Raw genomic sequence first — 18,401 nt, 5'->3', positions numbered from 1 at the left:
ACCCGGTAGCTGAGATGGGTTGAGAACACAGTGGCTATTAACAAAGAGGCCCTGGCTGGGAGCCGGAAGATCAGCTCTCTCCCTGATCCGAGACCCGGAGGGGCCAGGGCAAAAGACGAAAACCCAGAACAGGTGAAGAAACTTCCGCAGCGGCGAGCCAGGCCTCTCCTGCCGCCACTTTTGATTTTTCCAGGTGGTGGGGAGGGGAGGAGGGAATGTGAGAGTCGCCCTTCCCTACTGAGGAAGCACGCTGGTAGAGAGGAGGTGCCTCAGGAGCCCCACCCCCGCCATCCCTACTGCGTGCCCTCAGGCACCACCTCCCCTCCCCAGGCCCCAGCCTCCCCACCCACAGACATAATAGGGAGAACACCACACCAGGATTCTTTCGAGCTTGAAAGAGACGGTGTGGCCTTCCATCCAGCAAACACGAAACACAGCCAGGCCTGGTCTCCCTTCTTTATTGATCTCTGGCTATAGCAGGGTTCTGGGAGACCAAGGGCAGGGGTGAGTCACATGCGTCTCTGCCCCACTTGGGGTGGGGTAGGAGGGACAAGTGTCAAGGTGGCGGGTCTAAGAGACCATGGATATGGACTTCACACAAATGGGGCCCACTGTACAAATGCATGGTTGGTATTTACAAGGTAGGAGGAGGGCAGTCACCTGGACTTGGGCCTTTCCTGGGACAAGGCTGCTTGAGGAGCCGGAGGAGAAGGGGCACAGGGCCTGGCGGGCTGCCTTCAGGGGACACAGCGGCAGCAGCCCTGAGCCCCTCCTATCTGCTTTCCACCCACCACTCCCCACTGGTCCCAGGGGAGGGGCCTCTTGGTGCCTGCAGCTGGGGGGGTTCTGGAAGGGGGCAGGGGAGGGGCCCTCTGATAGCAATGCAGGACGACTGGATTATACCTCCCCCTCCCCACGCACCCTGGGCCCCAAGCCAGCTCATCTCCTGCCTGTGCTCGAAGATGCGTCCTGAAGGTGCTCTGCTAGGGGGACTGCAAAGCACTTTACAGACATTGGTCGGATGGGAGCCTCCCAGCCCTGGGGAGAGGAAGGAGGCAAAGGGCTCCGGACAGCCAGGGTAGGCGATCAGCCCCAGGGGCCTAGACCAATCCCAAGTTCTTGCGGACCCAGGAGAGGCCTCCTCTCTTCCCCCAGTGGACATTTCAGAATGGGAGGGGAGGAAGATTGGGGTGGGGCGGGGAGGCTGGGGATGGTGCTGAAGCAGTGTAGGTCTGGGGTAAAGAGAACACCCCTGCATTCCCAGGCCCTAGAAAGCTCCCATGCCCTGAAGGAGCCTATGCCCCTCTCCACATACAGGGCTCTGAAAACCCCCAGCTTTCTATCCTATTTCAGCCCCTCCCAGGGGAAGAAAAGGGGGATCCAGACCTGCCAGCTAAGATCTGGGGGGGGGCTGAGGGAACCCCCCAAAATGTATTGCTTAGAAACTTGGAGGCAAAAAGGATGGGGGAGGGCCCAGGGGCTGGCATCTCTGACCCTCCCCCCTGGGCCCTGGGAGGCCTCCAAGAAGCTCCCCTCTCCCAGCCAGCCATCTGGCCACAGGGGTGCGGGGAGTCCAGAGGCAGTGGGATGGGCACAGTGACCATTGGGAGCCTAAAGTTCCCCAGACTTGCTGCTGGGAAATTAAAGTGCACCCCAATGGGTGTCGAGTGGGGAGGGGCCCTTCCCCCAACCCCACAATGTCTGGCATTTGGCCTTCGGGTGTGTTGTCTGTTCCTCAACCTCCATGCTCCCTCGGAGCAGATGGGGAGCTGGTCCCGATGGATGGTGCTGATGACGTCGAACACTCTGGACTCACTGAGGACCTGGGAAAAGCGGGAGAGGCCTCAGCGCTCCGAACTTAGCCTGATCTCCAGCCTTACGTTCTCCAAGTCCCACCAGACCCCCTCACTCCATCCCACATACAGTTGTGCGAAAAATGCCTGCAGGGGGGCCCAGCCAGGCGTGTGAGCGGGGGGCCTGCTATGGCAGTCATGCCCCACTGACCTCACAGCGTCCTGCTGGGCCCTGTTCCCGAGCCCTCACCAAGGTGCTACAGAGGCCGGCTGCAGCCTCGCTCAGGCCCTCCCAGTTCTGAGGAGCTACCACCTTGCTTCCTGCAGGGAACGGACAGAAGGGGTCCCTCTCACGCCCTGGCTCAACCACATGTTCACTTCCTCCATTTTCCTCCCTCGGAAGAGGGAGGGAGAATCTCACATCCACCGAACCCCAGAGATGACCCTTCAAAGATGCCATGTTGGACACCCAGCTCTTTCTACCCCCCACGGAATCTCAAGACCCTCCCCCTCCACCACACAGGCTCACCTGGGCCGGCCCCAGGCTAGTCCAGATTCCCATTCTGGTTGTGTTCATCTTCGGCAGGGGAGGGCAGGGCCTCTTCCTCACAGGGCGACAGTTCGTCAATGGACATCTGGTTGGTGACGCCTGCAGAGGGGCATTTAGGAAGTTGGGACCGGAGCAAGAAATGTTTTTCCCCAGAAGGCCAGGAGCGTGTGGAGAAAAGTGAAGGTTCTCCTGCGTCCTCCTGCCTTCAAGACGAGCTTCATTCAACCCACGCCGATCTAGGGAGAGCCTCTCCAGCCTTCCTCCGCAGCCTGGCTAAAATTCACAACCCTCAACTCACACATAAAGGAAGAGATTTCCCAGCCCAGGCCACCAAGTTACCCCGATCTGCCGGGGCACCTTTTACAGACCACAACATGCACGGAGTTCCGTGGGCTCTGCAATATGGCTGCTCCTATCTTCCCTCCTGTCCCTGTTCTAGGTTCTAGAACAGTCCGGGCCAATCAGCGGCACAATCTTTCCTGTGATCTTACTTTCCTCTCTTTAGCTCCATTCTCAACTCTGGGAGTCAAACAAAGGGTTGCTCCAGGGGGTTAAGGAAAGCGGACCTGCTCCTGCTCCACCAGCCCACCCTCCCCGCAAGGCCTCACCCACCCCCCACCCCAGGTCCAACAGCACCCACCACTTGCCGCCCGTTCCTTCCATTTCTGCTTGTTCTCCTGAATGTATTTGGTCCAGGTAGAGCGGAAGCTGACCACATCAGGGTTGGGGTCTCCCACTTCCACATCCAGAGAAGGCTGGCGCCACTGGAAACTAAAGCAGCACCCCCCCAATTCCAGAGGTGAGACCCAGCCCACTCCAGAACTGCCTTCACAGCCCGCAGAGCGGCGGGGCTGGAAGACCAGGAGGAGACTTAGGGAGACTATCCCCCCCTTCCCTCTGCTGGGTACCCCCGAGTCCCTGCCCCTTTTCCCTCAATTTCACCCCTTCCTCTCCACACCCTCCCTCCTACTAGAAGGAAAATAAAAAACGAGATTAGCAGAAAGGCAATAAAGATAGAGCTAACGAAAATGGGTGGAGGGGACCACAGGTGCAGGTCACAGCCTTCTGGTCCCATCCTTCCGCCCCTGTGTGTGACATGCAGCAGAGCCCCCCAAGTTCTGGGTAGCCTGCTTCTCCACCACCCGCCTCGGCTGTACCTCCTCCCTGCGCTCGGTGCTCTCTGTGAGTCCCTCTTCCCTCCCCCAGAACCAGGAGACCTGGCTTTCGCAGCCACCCTCACCTGGGCTGGGTCTTAGACTTGGAGTCCTCGTCCACCAGGGGCTGCACACTCTTCTCAGCCACATCAGTGAGCACGGAGAAGGTGGGCTCCACGATGAAGTCGATGAAACCTGCGGCGAAGGGGAACACAATGGAGAGGTGCACCCGGAGGGCTGGGCACAGGGGCCGGCGCGGCTGGAACCCCCGGCTGCAGGTAAAACAGGATGATGCAGGCTGCAAAGTTCCCAGTGGGGACAGCCTTTTGCAACGATGTCTTTGTGACCGCACCTGTGCACCCCCAGGCCTTCCACCCAGGACCCCGTGCCCCAGCACAAGCTTACTCCACAGGAAGACTGGTTCTGAGGGATGGTGACTCGGAGAAGCCCGGCCCCGGCCCAGAAAGCATCCCGTCCCCTTCCTGGGGCTCTCCTCCCGACTGGAAAGGCCACTCACCGATCTGCGACTGTGCCACCAGAGTGGAAGTGCGGTCACACAGCGGAGAAAAGGGCAGGCCCAGCTCCGCCTCCTTGTCGCCCTGGGGAGGAGACAGCGCGGGAAAGCTGGAGGGGGTGCGGCTGGGGGGGCGGGGGGAGGAGAAGAGGGATTTCGGCGTCTTTGACTTGGAAATGGACGGTATGCAAACGGCATGCAACCACAGCTAAGCTTTTAGGAAAATGACCTCTGATCCCAGGGCTTTGGGATCAGGTCAGAAGCCGCAGAAGATCTGGACGTGCAGTGGGAAGCTGGAGAACAAAGGGGAAGGAGGGCGGGGCCGGGTGAAGACGCCCCACTACCTGACGGAAGAACTCCTCCATGAGGGCCTTGGTCCAGCGGCTGTGCACCGACCACTGCTTGGTTGGGTGGCTGATGTCCGCAGCATGGAGCAGTAGAGACAGGGCCTTGGACTTGTCAATCCTGGTCAGAGCACGTGGTAAGGGAAGGGAGACTATCTTTTAGGAGAAGGTACCGGGACCGTTCCTAACTTCCCATCACAAGCCCTCGGATCCTTGCAGGGAACGTCCACCAGCCTCTGAGACAGCACGCACACGCACGCACACGGGTACACACACGCATGCACACGCACACACATACACACACACGTGCGCCCATATGTGGGGAAGCAGCCCAAGCTCTTAGAAGCAGAGGGAATGGGTTCGAATCCCCACTGTACCCATCACACACTCGCTGTGTGACACAGAGCAAGTTACTTCAAATTTCCATATTCCACTTTTCTCAATCTAACAGGAAATATTAACAGAATCTGCCACATAGGGTTGTTCTGAAAATCAAATGACACACAACATGAAAGCATTTAGTAGCGTGTCTGGCACGTAATAAGTGCTGAGTAGATGTTATCATCATCATCATCATCATTGTAAGTGTTACCATTATTCCCCCAGCAATGCCACACGGCACGCAGTCCCCACAGAGACGCTGTGCATGAATATACGTACCTTCAGGACCCCCCACAGCCTCTTCTCTCTTACACACATTCATATCCTCCCACCCGCATTTAAGCAACATTCAATGTAATCATGGCATTTGTTCTGTGCTTTTTTTCTTTTAACCTAAGGCGCAGATAAGGAAACGAGTCCAGAAAGGTTGCATGATTTTCCCAACATTCCAGGGTCAGGCTGCCCTGCAGCGGCCCTGAGAATGCCCATTGCAGACTCCCTGCGCTCTCCCGCAGACCCGCAGCGCGGGCCGGTGCAGACCCAGGCCCGTGTGCACACACGTCACACACACACACACACACACACATCCTCGGAGGTGGACGCCTGGAGCCAGGAGAGCTTCCACATCCAGGTAAAGGCCTGGCACACCAGTTACCCCTGTATGTGCCCTCGATTCACACAGCCCTCACTCTGGCCTCGCCCCGGCCACACCCCACCACACGCCACCTCTCCAGCTGCTGCAAGGCCGTCTTCATGCACTTCACTTGCTGGAAATGGCAGGACATGTCCGTGGCCAACACCATCTCGATGACCAGGGCCCGCAGCTCTCTGGGTGGACAGAGCGAGAGAAGCGATCAGCCCCCACAGCACGGATGGACCGGAGGTCCAGGGAGTGGGAAGAGAGGGTCGAGGTGAGGGGTCTCTTTGGGATGCCCACTCCCGCCTTCGGCTCACACAAACTCATCCCTGGTGAGGTTGATGAAAATGTTCATCTCGTCATCCTGCATCATTCGGAAGACAGAGCTGATGTGGTGATTCTCCAGCACTGAGCGATCATTGTACAAGATGGCACATTCTGACCTGCAAAGCCAAGGGTCATCGCGTCCAGCCCCCTGTAAGTGGGGGCTCTGGCAACCTGCCCCACCCCCACTGGGCCCCTCCTGCCCCTGCCTCATCGGCAGCCCTCACTTGGTCTGGATGTGGAAGCTGTTGGTAGTGCCTGTGTGCTCATAGTCATGGATGGCTGCAGCGAAGATGATGGCTAAGACCTCGATCTCCGACAGGCAGTGCTGGGGGAGAGAGACGGGATGAGAGGGGCCTCACCCCGCCCATCACTGCCCAAAGACCTCCACCCCAGGCTATACCACTCAGCCCATCCCTTCCGTTCTTCAAGGCCAGCTCTTGGGCTAAGACGGCCAGGTTTCTCAGCTCCCAGAATGGTGAAATACCCCCCTTTATTCCAACCTGAAACATTCCCACCGTATCCCAGCACACATCCCCAGCGTTGCCCATGACGTTACGGTCCACCCAGGAATCCTCTGGAGTAAGTAAAATTTGACTCTGTAAAGACTTTGGGATACTAAAGGAGAGGATCCAAAGAGAAACAAAGGGAAATGGGAATATAGTCTAGACTTCCCACTTCTGCAGCCATAAGCCCCTAAATCACAGAAGAACGATCTCCCGGGCACGCACCACCATCCCTGTGCGGAGCAAGAAGCAATGGACCGTCTGGGTAACATCAGCTGCGTGGATCTGGTTGTGATAAGGGTTCTTGTACTTCCCATAGCCTGTCTCCAGTGCATCCAGGAAAGTCATCAAAAACACAGTGGGAATCTGCAGTGGGAGGGAGAAAATCGAGATACAGGGAGGATCTGCAGGACTGGCAGGCAGCCGAGGACTGAGATCAGCAACGCCATCTTTCCTTAGAAGGCAGCATGGCGCAGGGAGAGAGCACCGGCTCTGCAGTCAGGTGGACCTGGGCTCACATCCGGGCTCCACCACCTGCTGGCTGTGTGACCTTGGGTAAGTCGTGTGCCTCTGATACTTTATTGCAGAATGAAGAGAATATCACCTCCTTGAATTTAATGAGATAAGTACAAGGCACTTAGTAAGTGCTCTCTAAAGAGTAGCTATAATTATTATTTCCCGGAGCTTTTTAAGAAAAGAAAACTTCCCTCCTATCTTCCAATCACCCTATCCCACCCCCAATCCAATACCGTGGAAAGGGGTTCAGAAGCAGGGGAAAGAGTAAGATGACCAAGATAGATATGGGTCACCCCCTCCTCTAAGAAGACTTTCCCTGTACCCACCCCAAAACACACACACACACACACACACACACACACACACACATACACGCCAGCACCAAGAGCCAGAGCTCTGTCCAGCTACTATCAGTTGTCCCTGTATATGCCCTTGGAGTCTGCTGCCTCCTTCAAAGGCTCAGGCTCCCAGAGGGCAGGGCTGGCGTCTGCACCAGTCCCAGGATCTCCTGAGGCTGTGAGGAGAGTGAGGTTCAGGACTTGGGGAAGCTTCTGTAGGGATGAGCCATAGTGATGAGACACCGAAGACGTACCACTGATCAGTCAGACCCTAACATCTCCCACCCCCATCCCGGAGGGCTGTGCCCCAAATTCAGGGAATTTTAAAGGACCGTTTCCATGACAACTGCCCTTGCTTCTGCGTTGCCATGGTGTCCCTGGAGGGAAGGGAAGGGACGCAGGGGAGGGGCTGGGTGCCCAAGAAAAGGGAATCTAACTGTCTTGGAGCAAGGCGAACCGGGGCTGGGCCAAACCCAACCTGGCAGTTACTCCTGGGGTCCTCCAAAACCAGTCCTGCCAGGTAAGGAAGCAGAGTTTCGGAGAAGCTGGTGTCCAGAGAATGTCTGAGAACCAGTTTGGAGAAATAGGAGCCAGGAAAAGTCTTAGGAAAAGGAGGACCCTGCTGTTCTCTGTCCTGGAGAGGGCAGGACTGGAAGGAAGAAGATGAAGGTGCAGAAGGAGAGGCCTCAGGAAGGCACTGAGGAAAAATGTCAACTAAGCATCTCAGGAAAGTTCTGGAAACCCTCTCGGGAGTTGGTGTAAAACGAAGAGTCAAGGTTGAGGAAAGGTTCACACGCACCAATAGTCTACTCTGGTAAAGCAGAGGCTGAGGATGGCTGGACGCTCTACCACAGCCCTCTGAGAAAGGGCCTCCAGCTGGACTCCTCTGACCTGCCTCCGGGCCCCCGCGGAACATACGTGTTCTCCTCTGCTCTAACATCTCTGTCCACTCCCACCTACTATTCCCATTGCGACTCTTCAACCCCTCCACCCTCCACTTCCAAGTGTGGTTTTTCCACACGGAAGTGGTTTTTTCCAGCCCCTATTCCCTCCTGGCATAGAACCTGGAGAGGACTTTAATCCCATGTTCTTCACGGCCAGCCAAGCTGAGGAGCAAATGGAGTTCACGCACCCTCCCTCCCCTCACACGGCCCTACCCAGCCTTGCCAAGAGCTGACCCTCTCCATAAAACTCCTCAGACGGAGACTAGAGCCGAGGGGGAGGGAAGGACTGACCGATCTTATCCCTTCCTCCGCGCTCCTGCCCCCCCCACCCCCCAGGAAACAAATGGAGAGATTCTAGTCCCCAGGGCACAGGCTGACAGCATCTGGACTCTAGGCCTCGGGTGTCCACAGGCAGGAGGCAGGACAGCGGACACAGGGAGGTGAACTTCGAGCCAGCCTGGAGAGGACAAGTTACGGGAAAGAAGCAAAGCAGGACAGAGCAGAATTGCTCTGGTTGCTGACCTAGAATCTTCCTCTGGAAAGCAATAAATGAAGTGGGAAGCTCGGGATGGAGCAAGTGACAGAAAGGCTGGGACGGTGGGCACAGGGAAACTTCGCTGACAGTGAGACTGAGTGAGGAAGCCCGTGGAACCGGCCTGCCGGCCACCGTTTAGAACAGGAGTAACGGCAGTGGACAGCCCTGCCCCGGAACAGGCGTAGGGTGCTGCCCAACCTTAAAGCGGCTGATGAGGTTGTGCCGAGTCAGTAACTCAAAGACAATGGTCCTCAGGGCGTGGTCATCTGCTGCCCGGTTCAAGGAAAAGACATCGAAGCACCAGAGGTCCAGGTTCTGTGGAGAAACAACAGACTAGGCAGGGAGACTCCCAAGGGGAGCTTCCCAACAGCAGCAAGGGTTGCAGTTAGACTTCAAGGAGGACTTCCCAATGTTTACAGAGACCTGGGAAGCAGGAAAACAAAGACATGGTGACATGGGCCTTATTCTTCTCAGGTATCTCTCAGTGCAGGGGAGATAACAAGATAGAAGTTTGCCTCTGGAGTGGGCGAAATGTTGCTTTGAGGAACATGGGGATGACAGTTAAAAGGGAAGGCAAAAACCACCCCACCAAGAGTCTGAAAGTCCCAACGACCATTCCTTCCTCCAACCTTCTCCTCTTTCCCAAAAACCCGGGGCTCACCTTGAGACAGTTGAGGACCACAGTGGAATAGGTGGGGCCCACAGAGGTATACGTTCTCCGGAACATCCTAAGGGCAAATAGCAAAAAGAAGCCCACGTTTGAAGGTCTGGGAAGTGGGGTCTGATCAGGTGGGGCTGTGGGGATGAGCTCTGGGCAATGGGGGTGGGGGGGCCACACCACTGGGGGTACAGTGAGGTCCCGGAAGCCCAGGGTGTCCGGGAAAGGGGGACACAACTACAGGCAGAGGGAGGCTGAGCGGGGGCAAGCCTCACCGTTCCACGAAGATCCCAGCCTGCACCGCGTGCACGATGCTCCGGAACTTGGGCTTCTCCTCTGCGCGGCGGCCTTTGGCCCGGGCCTGCTGGGTGAAGGTGGAGGCCAGCCAGTCCCGCACCTCCGAGGGCACGGCATCTGACCGCAGCTCCTGCAGCTCGTCCTCCGTGTCCAAGATTTGCCTGAGGCCCCAGCAGGGGAGTCACAGAAGAAAGACAGCAAGTGCTTCCACAACCTAGGGCCGCCGGGCCCAGCCACACCCCACGGCTCAGCAAGGCCCAGGCCAGGTCTCTCTCTTCTCTCACCCTCCCCTTCCTTTCTCTCACTACGTTTGGTTTTGGTTTTTGGTTTTTCTGTCTCTCTGATGCCTCCATAATGAAAGACGCCACCATGTGAGGTAGTGGGCATCCCAACTCTGGAGGCGCTCAAGCAGAAAATGGAATAGATACCACCTGGCAGGGAGGCTGAGACCCGCAGCACTGCCCACCGGAAACAAAACGCAAGCCAGGTAGAAGTAACGTGAAATTGGTGAGTAGCCACATTTAAAAAGTAAAAAGAAACGGGTGAAATTCATTTTAATATTAAGTTTTCTTTAACCAGATACACCCAAAATCATATCATTTCGATGTGAAGTCAATTCCTTTTTCTCAGTGTTTGAAATCCAGCGTGCGCGTTACATACACATCCATGTCTCGGTTCACACTCGGGCTCAACGGCCACATGTGACCAGCGGCTCCCATGCTGGGCCGCACAGGCCTGGAGGGATTCCGCACGGGCGAGAGGGTTAGGACTACACGAGCGTTCTGGTCCCTCCCAGCTCTGAAAAGTCTTCTCTCTTTGATGCCTGTGCTTGTCTCTGTCTCTGCAACTCCGTCTGCTCCTCCGCCCCTTTGCCTCTGTGGTATTTCCAGCTACAGCTCTTCCTCCCTGCTTTGGCCCTGTCTCGGGTCTCTGTCTCCGGCCTCCTGTCTCACCCCCGCCCCCATCACCGTGCCTGCCCCGCGTCTTCCCCGTGCACGGGTCTCTCACCGAGTCTCGTCTATGTACACGGCCTCCAGCAGAGAAGCCGTGTACTCCAGGTTTTTCTTCAGCTCCTCGATGTCTACCTCCCCGTTCTCCAGCTGCTTCACCATGTAGCGTAACCTGGGGGGGGTGGGCACAGACGCCCTGCTCAGGCGCTGCTATCCCGTCCCGAGAGCAGGACCCCTCTGATGAGGCGTCTCAGTCTTCCACAAATCGGCACTCTGTCCGACAGGAAGACGAATCGCAGCTAGTGTGTTTCATCCCGGGCTCTTGCCACCGCCTGTCCTGTATTAAGTGTATCTACCCCCAAAGTTTAATCCCAGGCTTTTTTCTGAGCCCCCCCCACACACACACACCTCCTTTCAGTCAGTTTCCTGAAAACTCTCATTTAGACTTCGGGGGGCCAGCAGAACGAGGCAGGTGCAAAGCACCCAGGCTGATGTTCTGGGGACTGTTTCATAGCCTGAATAACCAAGAGCTGACATTGCCAATTTCCCCCAGCAGAGTGAGCTGTGGGTCAACAGCAATCAAAAGAGCCCCAAGATGCTTCTGTTACATCCATTGGTCATGGCAGGGGCGGGGGGCAGGGGGGGCGGGTACATGTCCACAGCCTCTCTGTCCCTGGCAGGGATGGTGAAGACGCAGAACAAAGACCAATCTGAATGCTCTCGCCTGGCCTCACTCTATTCAGGCAGAGCTAATGGATTATGATTCCAGAATCCATCAACCAGGACAAAGCAGGATTAACCCCTGCCTGCCCAATGCTGTGCCCGAGAGAACCTCTGGCAGTGTGTGCCTGTACCCATCCCCCACCTCCGCCGCAGGGCCGGCTTCCCCCGAGCCAAAGTGCTGGGGGTGGGGCCAGGGGGTCTCAGTTACTGGATGCTCTGCCTGAGGGGACGGTCCCTCATCTTTTGCACTCATGAATGCTGGGGGTCAGTGATGAAGTGGGAGACTTCTTAGAAGTCTGCAGAGTCCGGCCCAGGCAGCCACAAAGCAAAAAAACTCAATCTTGACTTTAGATGGTGATTTTTAAAAAAGCAATTAAACGTTCCCCTCTGGCTCTTTCCCCCAGCCCTGCCCCGCCCCACCTAACACCCAGGTGGGGGTAAAGTGGTGGCCATGACAACTCCCCACCAAGAGGGGCTTCAGAAACCCAAGGTCACCCTATGAGTCAGGGAGGAAAAAAGAATGAGTCAGGGACCAGAGGCTGAAATTAGCATCAATTCCCAGGGATGCTGGGGAAGGAGAACAATGGCACTCCTGAACAGAAGCAGCTCTGGAATCCTGGGGTCTCAGCAGCTTTGGAATGGGGGTGCCAGAAAGAGCCAGCCCCAGGAAGGGTCTCAGGCCAACTCTCACCTCAGGGGCCAGCAGTCCTGCCCAAACAGTCTGAATGCAAACGGGGCAGAAGGGCAAGGGGGGAAATGGAAGGAAAGCAGTTGAGGGGGACCCTGCAGCCTCCTCCGTGGGTGATCTTCAAACCCCACTTCTGGCCTTCCTGCTGCATGTGCAAATGGCAGCTGTTCAACAAGAAAGAAGCCGGCTTCAGTAAAGCTCTGCCCCAGCGAGGGGTTCATTAGGGAGGTGGAATAGAGGCCAGACAACATAAAAGGCTTTCCATCCAATGAGCTGGGAAGGGGGACTGAACCAGCATCTCCCAGAGCACTGACCCAGAGGTCGCAGAACAAAGAAGTTCACTCCACCTTTGGGGCCCAGGCAAAAACCAGGGCTTCCCTCTGCTGGTCAGTCCCCGTGGCCAGGGACCCTCAGATCTAGGGGACACACAACCCAAAAAGAAAGAAAAGCCTCTGGTCCCATCTCTCTCCCAGATTCCTACCCCAGGCCTCATCCTCCACGTTGGTCAGCCCTTTGTAAAACCCAAACCTAAACTCACCAGCTCTTCCACATCCTCTCTCGACCCACATCTTGAAACACACATCCCAGCACAGGCTCCCAAAGTGAACAGCCAAGCCCACGGGTGTTCATTTGCATGTATTCGCATAATCGTTAACAATGCTGCCAGCTCTACATTTTTAAAAGCGATTTCTCCTATGTTATCTCAGATTATCCTCACAATGGGCCTAGAGGGAGGGAGGGAGTTGGGAAGAAATTGCCACCCCTATTTCCAGTGCAGAAACCAAGGCTTTGGCCACAGTTCTCAGGGGCAAGATCCTGGATTCAGAGGTATCCTGGCCCCGAGCCCTTGGGCAAGTCACTAATTCTCAATCAGTATCTCTCAAAAGGTGGCCTGTAGACCACTGGCATCAGAATTACTTGGGATAGGGACGCCTGGGTGGCTCAGTGGGTTAAGCGTCTGCCTTCGGCTCAGGTCCTGGGATGGAGTCCCGCATCAGGCTCCTTGCTTGGCAGGGAGCCTGCTTCTCCCTCTGCCTGACACTTCCCCAATTGGGCTCTGTCTCTGTTTCTCTCTCTCTGACAAATAAACAAATAAAACCTTAAAAAAGAAAAAAAGAATCCCTTGGGATACCTGTGAAAAACTAAGATTCCAGGACTTGCTGCTCCCCTACTGAACCAGAATGTGTAAGGGTATGATCCAAGGATCTGCAAACACGTTTAACAAACACCCAGGATGATTCTCATGCACACGGACCTTTGAGAACCTTTCTTTTAGAGCCTCTGTTCCTGCCTCTGTACAACAGTGCAGATGATGATAAACGACGGGTGAAGGGCTGTTAATAAGAATTATTATTTATTTTATAATTTATTTTATAAGTGAAATAATGTATGCAGAAGGCCTGACACATACAATGGGGCTCTCTAAACATGATGTGAATTGGATGAACTGACCAGCATCACGCGGGCCCCACCCAGCTCATACCTTGTGGCCTTCAAACCAACAAGCGCCTGCCTTCTCCATCCCGAGTCCAGGTGGAGAAGAGGGCGTCTAGTTTGCATGGAGGCTGGTGATTGAGAAGCCCCTTAACAGAGAAAATGAGACAATGAAAATGGCCATGATCTCTCCTTCATAATGACAAACCTCATTTGGACCACACAACCACCTGAGGAGGGAGGTTAAGTGACTGGCTCAAGGTCCCACAACTTGTCCATCTCAGTCAGGTGGGCAAGCCTACAACTCACACTGCTGGGGCCTAACTGTGCCCCGCACACCAAAGGTGTTGGGCAGAAGGGGCTCGATCCCGTAATTCGCTTGCAGAGAGGCTGGAGCTCATTCCATCACAGCTCCTCAGTCTGTTGTCTCCCCCAGGAAGTGCTGGTGTCTGCCGGCCCACAGCAGACTGTGAGCATCTTAATGGGACTGACACCGCTGCTCTACCCAGAGCACACAGCATGCGCTCAGCCAATGTTCATTCAGTGAAAGGGAGGGGCGCCTGGGTGGCTCGGTCAGTTAAGCTTCTGCCTTCTGCTCAGGTCAGGGTCCCAGGGTCCTGGGATGGAGCCCCCCATCGGGCTCCCTGCTGAGCGGGGAGCCTGCTTCTTCCTCTGCCCCTCCCCCTGCTCATGCTCTCTCTCTCTCTCTCTCTCTCTAACTTTCTCTCAATAAATACAATCTAAATAAATAAATAAATAAATAAATAAATAAATAAAAGGGAGAGGGGAGAGATTAATCAGGTGGGGGGCTATCTGCCAGAGCTCACAATGGGGATCTCTGCGGCAGGGTTTCTGAAACTCTACCGGAGCGCCTTCGGAGAAGAATGAGGCTGTGGCTGGCCTTCCACACAACCTTCCCTCCAAGTTCCTCCTGCCTCCACGTCTAAACCCTGCTCCTTTATAGCTCCTGTTGAAATCTGAAGCAGACATGATCCAGACACCAGAAGGAGTGGGGAGGGAGAGGAAGATTACAGAATAAATTTGACAAATGGGGAGTCCAAGAAGGGGACCTGGACTCGGGCAGCTGGAAGGCTCCAGGTGCTGAACGTCACCCTCCTGAAGTCGTCTAACTCCCCCACAGCCCCTCCGCCCAGCAGCGGCCTCTCTGGTTCTAAAGTCCTTCAGAGTTAGGATCTCCCCAGACCCACCCACAGTCCTCCCCTCAGCATTCTTCTGCAGGAAATCCTACTTCCCCGCCCATGGACAGGTCCTCGTCCAGGCCTAAGGAAAACTGGAAGCTTCTGCAACAATCCTTCCATCTCCACCACGAGTCCTGTTTCACCACACCCACTTCTTTCTCCTTTACCCTCGGCCTCTGCACCCCGAGAAAAGCCTCAGACCCTGACCCCTGGAAAGCACCAGTCTCTCCCAGCTCTAGGCAGCCCATTGAAAGGGAAGGCTCAGGGTAGTAATAATCCCAACACCCCAGAAGAGTTCAGCTTCCCCACCAGTTCGTTTCTTTGGGCCATCATAGCTGATGATCTGGCAGTTTCCAAAGCCCCCTGTACTACTTCCAGCACCCACACTCCTAGGACAGGGCAGCCTCAAGCCAAAGGGCTAGGAGTTGGAAGAAGAATCTGATTTGCCTTTGGGGTTTTAAGATCAGACGAAATTTCAGAGGAATGTGAGGTCCTAAGGATGCTGGGGTGAGGAAGGAGAGGAAGGGGGAATCCTGGCCAAGCCACCTGCCACAGGCAAGAGGAAGCAACTCAAAGGAAAGGGAGATGGGAAAGGAGGAGAATAAGAGGAAGGGCAAGACCGGCGGGTAAAAGGTGGAGAAGCGGACACGCATGTGCACACAACATATGGGGACTGTCAAGTCTTGATCCCTCCCCCCCCCCAAACTACTAGTGGTGACCCACAGCCACCTGTCCTCCCCCTCCCCTCTCCCTTTCTCGGCCCTGGTGCCTACCTGAGGATGGGGCCCTGGAGGTGGCTTCTCTGCACAGGAACAGGGTTTGCCATGGGAATCAGAGTGTCCTGCTTCCGAGTATCAGAATGCTGCCCCTGGGGCCCCCGGGGCCCCCGAGGGGAATGACTCCCTCTTGGGCCCAACTTCCTCCTCCAGGTCTCAGCAGAACTGAGCTACTGACCAGAAAGAACTCTGAGGAGGGGAACAGGAGGGGCCTGGCTGGAGGAAGAAGGGCGTGATGACACAGAGAGGCAGCCCACAGCAACTGGGTAAGAGGCCACGGGAAAAGTTTCACATCTGAATCCGACGGAAAACAAGAATCTGTTCTCAGAAGAATCCCAGAAAGGACAGAAATAGCACAGTCCAGCCCCTTGCTCTGAGGAGGTGGGGCTCCTCTTTGGGGAGAAGGGTTAGCAGAAGGCTTAAGGGTGCAGGGACAGGGACCCACCCTGAACCAGTTGTGGAGAGGCAGTCTGCCCTGGGAGGGGAGGGGGCCCTGCGAGAGCCCCCTGGAGGGGCTACGGCGGATTCGGCTCCCTCCCACAGTCTTCTTCCGGGGCCATTTTTCAAAGTGAGCTTTACCCCCCTGAAAGGACAGAGGCAAGACAGGAAAAGGACCAGAAACTACAGGGGAGGGGCTCCCTGAGGCTGGGGTTCAGGGGATCCTCACGCAGAGACCCGCTCAGCGGGGAGGGAAAGCCCCGCCCAAGCAGTGAATGAAAGTCGGGAAGACGCCCACGGGGACCAAGAGGTTGGGGAAGTTACTTTCCCACTCCCAGCCCCGGTTCCCATCTGGAAAACGAGCACTGGCGGATAACTGGGAATTAACTGGGAGAGGCCAACCCAGCCCAGAGGAGGAAAACTGATGCGCCGGCCCGGGGCGGGCCTGGGGACCACGAAGGTCCCCCTCCTCCGCCTCCGGGCTTTGCCCTCGCTCAGGTTGGCGGACAGAAGCCGGCCTCTGCGGCGCGAGGTGGACGTGCGCACACAGCCCCAGCCGCCTCCGGATTGGCTGTGCCATGACGTCACCCACGCCAGCGCCTGGGGGCCGCGATTGGTCAGCTGGGGGCGGGGCGGGGCTAAGGAGGAGAGCGGGGCGAAGGCGGCGGCGCCCGGGGAGAGGTCCGCGCCGCTGCCCTCTCCCGCGTCTGGGCTCTAGGGCCGGGCACGATGTGCGAACGAGGAAAGGGGCCTCGCGGGGAGGAGATGACAGAGCAAGGGAGAGAAGAAACAGGCCGGGACCGGGACTGCTGACGGGAAGTCTCCCTCCCCACCTCTAGCCCCCAAAAGCCGAGAGAAATTAAAAACGCTTGTCACCGCGCCAAAGCCTTGAAGGATTACAAACACATGAAGTTCGGGACCTGCGGTTTCTCAGCTTCGCTGGGCACCGGGACAAGTGGAAGTGGGCTTCGGCAGCAACGCGAGCCGTGACGCTCGACGCCGACAAGTTGTTTTCTAGGGAACTGGTAGCCATGAAGCAGGGCTGCTGCAGGTGCTGGAAGAAAGGAAACCCTCCCTGTCTGTGTCCGTCTCCTTCTCTGAGCTCCTCACACACGCACGCACGCACGCGCACACGCTGGTTCATGTTTTAGAGAAAAAGAACTACAGCCTGAGTCACAGACCCAGGACTGAACCCAGGGGATGAGGGACAAGTCATTGGCCTGTTCCGCGGCCCTGCCTGCTTGGAGGAACAGGGATAGGGTAGGAGTGGAGGAAGGTGGTGGCCAGCTGCATACAGCCTGAAACACCCCCAAACACCACGCCTCCCCTCCCTCACCTGACACCAGGCCCTCACCCCAGGCCCTGCCACCGCAAGCAGGCACTCACCTCAACCCTCCTACCAAAAGGTGGAGATTTCTTAGACTAGAAAGCTTTGCAGAGGGTATCTTGGGCATCCTTCTGTTCTCTTGCCCAATAGAACCAAAAGCCGGTTGGACAAATGACTGCTTACCACCTCAGCCTACACACCTGCTTCGTTGTCCCAGCATGCATCCCACACACGCTCGTCCCAGCCTGTTAGTATTATTATTATTATTAACTGTTCCTAATAAGAACGGATATTGGCCAACCACCAGCCCTTCCTGGGGAAAACAATTTCACACATATCCACTCACCCATGCAAATACACACACACCACACCTCTATCCGAGCTAGGGAGGCTTCCCCGGGTGGGAGGCAGGGCATAGATATGACGACCCAGCAGAGTCCAGCATGGATTTTCCTTTAGTCTTTAACTTTTGTTTAAAAGTACCAAGGAGCATAACCAGAAAGCCTCCCTCCCAGGCCCATTCCCAGCATTCCCCAGCTGCCCTGAAGAATAGGAGTTGGGATAGGGGATGAAAAAAAGGAAAGGAAACCCTGCCTCTGGTCAGAGAAGAGAAGAGGTGGGGATGGGGGGTGCTGGGGAAGGGAGTAACCAGCTGATCTCAAGGCTCCAAAATCTCAGAAATTGAAAGAACCAAAGAAATCAACTAACTCCCAATGAAAAGAGGACATGAATTAAAATCAGGAGACTTTTGTCTAGACTTTATCACTATGTGTGACCTCGGGCAGGATACTCTGAGGTCATTCCCTTGTCTATAAAATGGGTAAGTAATATGTGCTTCACAGATTTCACTCAAGGATCAAATGAGATCACATGGGAGCACCTTGGGGACTATAAAGTGTTGCATGAATGCAACGGATCATTCCTTGGCCCAACCCTTTATTTAGTTTGTTCAGCAAACGTTCGGTAAGAGCCCTCCATGAACAAAGTCTCCTATGCCCACCCTTATACACAGGACCTCTGGTGTGGAAAAGCCCTAGTCACCCTGCCACCACCACTCCAGATGTCCAGGGCTTCTCCCTGGCCCCTTGTTCCACAGGGGCCATGAGGCAGTGGAAGAAGAAACGGGACTGTGCACAGCATGGAGCTCCAGAAACCAAGAACAACCAGCTCTCCACCTTACCCAAGCACTGCACTCCCCTCACGCCCCTGGCTTCCCATTGCTGTACAAGCAGCCTCAGTGCTGGCAGCTGGCTGGGCACAGTGGCGGGGGTGGCTCTGGAGATAAAAATAGCCCCCCTGGTGGCAGAGCTGGGGTGCCATCCTGGGGGGCGGCAGGCCCCGGTTGACATGGCAGCGGTAGTAAGAGATCTCTAGG

At 56.1% G+C, this 18,401-nt stretch overlaps 1 protein-coding gene across 5 annotated transcripts; it reads right to left on the bottom strand.

Annotated features, from left to right (window-relative positions):
- Positions 1 to 442: 442 nt before the first annotated feature.
- Positions 443 to 15,422, bottom strand: PDE1B (phosphodiesterase 1B). Of its 5 annotated transcripts, none has more exons than XM_008704694.2 (16): positions 15,259 to 15,362; positions 13,336 to 13,435; positions 10,500 to 10,613; positions 9,470 to 9,661; positions 9,198 to 9,264; positions 8,735 to 8,851; positions 6,429 to 6,569; positions 5,925 to 6,025; positions 5,691 to 5,816; positions 5,463 to 5,564; positions 4,356 to 4,476; positions 4,015 to 4,096; positions 3,584 to 3,692; positions 2,984 to 3,114; positions 2,323 to 2,442; positions 443 to 1,823 (listed from the first exon to the last, which is right to left on the bottom strand). In XM_008704694.2, the coding sequence occupies exons 2-15, from the start codon at positions 13,410 to 13,412 to the stop codon at positions 2,339 to 2,341; spliced, it is 1,584 nt and encodes a 527-aa protein (XP_008702916.1). In that variant the 5' UTR covers positions 13,413 to 13,435; positions 15,259 to 15,362; the 3' UTR covers positions 443 to 1,823; positions 2,323 to 2,338. The 5 variants fall into 5 exon arrangements, with proteins under 5 accessions (XP_008702916.1, XP_008702917.1, XP_008702920.1 ...); XM_008704695.2 differs by having other exon boundaries at positions 9,470 to 9,652; positions 15,259 to 15,361; XM_008704698.2 differs by having other exon boundaries at positions 9,470 to 9,555; positions 15,259 to 15,358.
- Positions 15,423 to 18,401: the final 2,979 nt, after the last annotated feature.

Source organism: Ursus maritimus, unplaced genomic scaffold, assembly GCF_017311325.1.
Source record: "Ursus maritimus isolate PB19 unplaced genomic scaffold, ASM1731132v1 scaffold_26, whole genome shotgun sequence".
In the NCBI taxonomy this organism is placed as follows: domain Eukaryota; kingdom Metazoa; phylum Chordata; class Mammalia; order Carnivora; family Ursidae; genus Ursus; species Ursus maritimus.
Note: the sequence above shows the minus strand (reverse complement) of the source record. Positions and strands in the feature narration are given on the sequence as shown.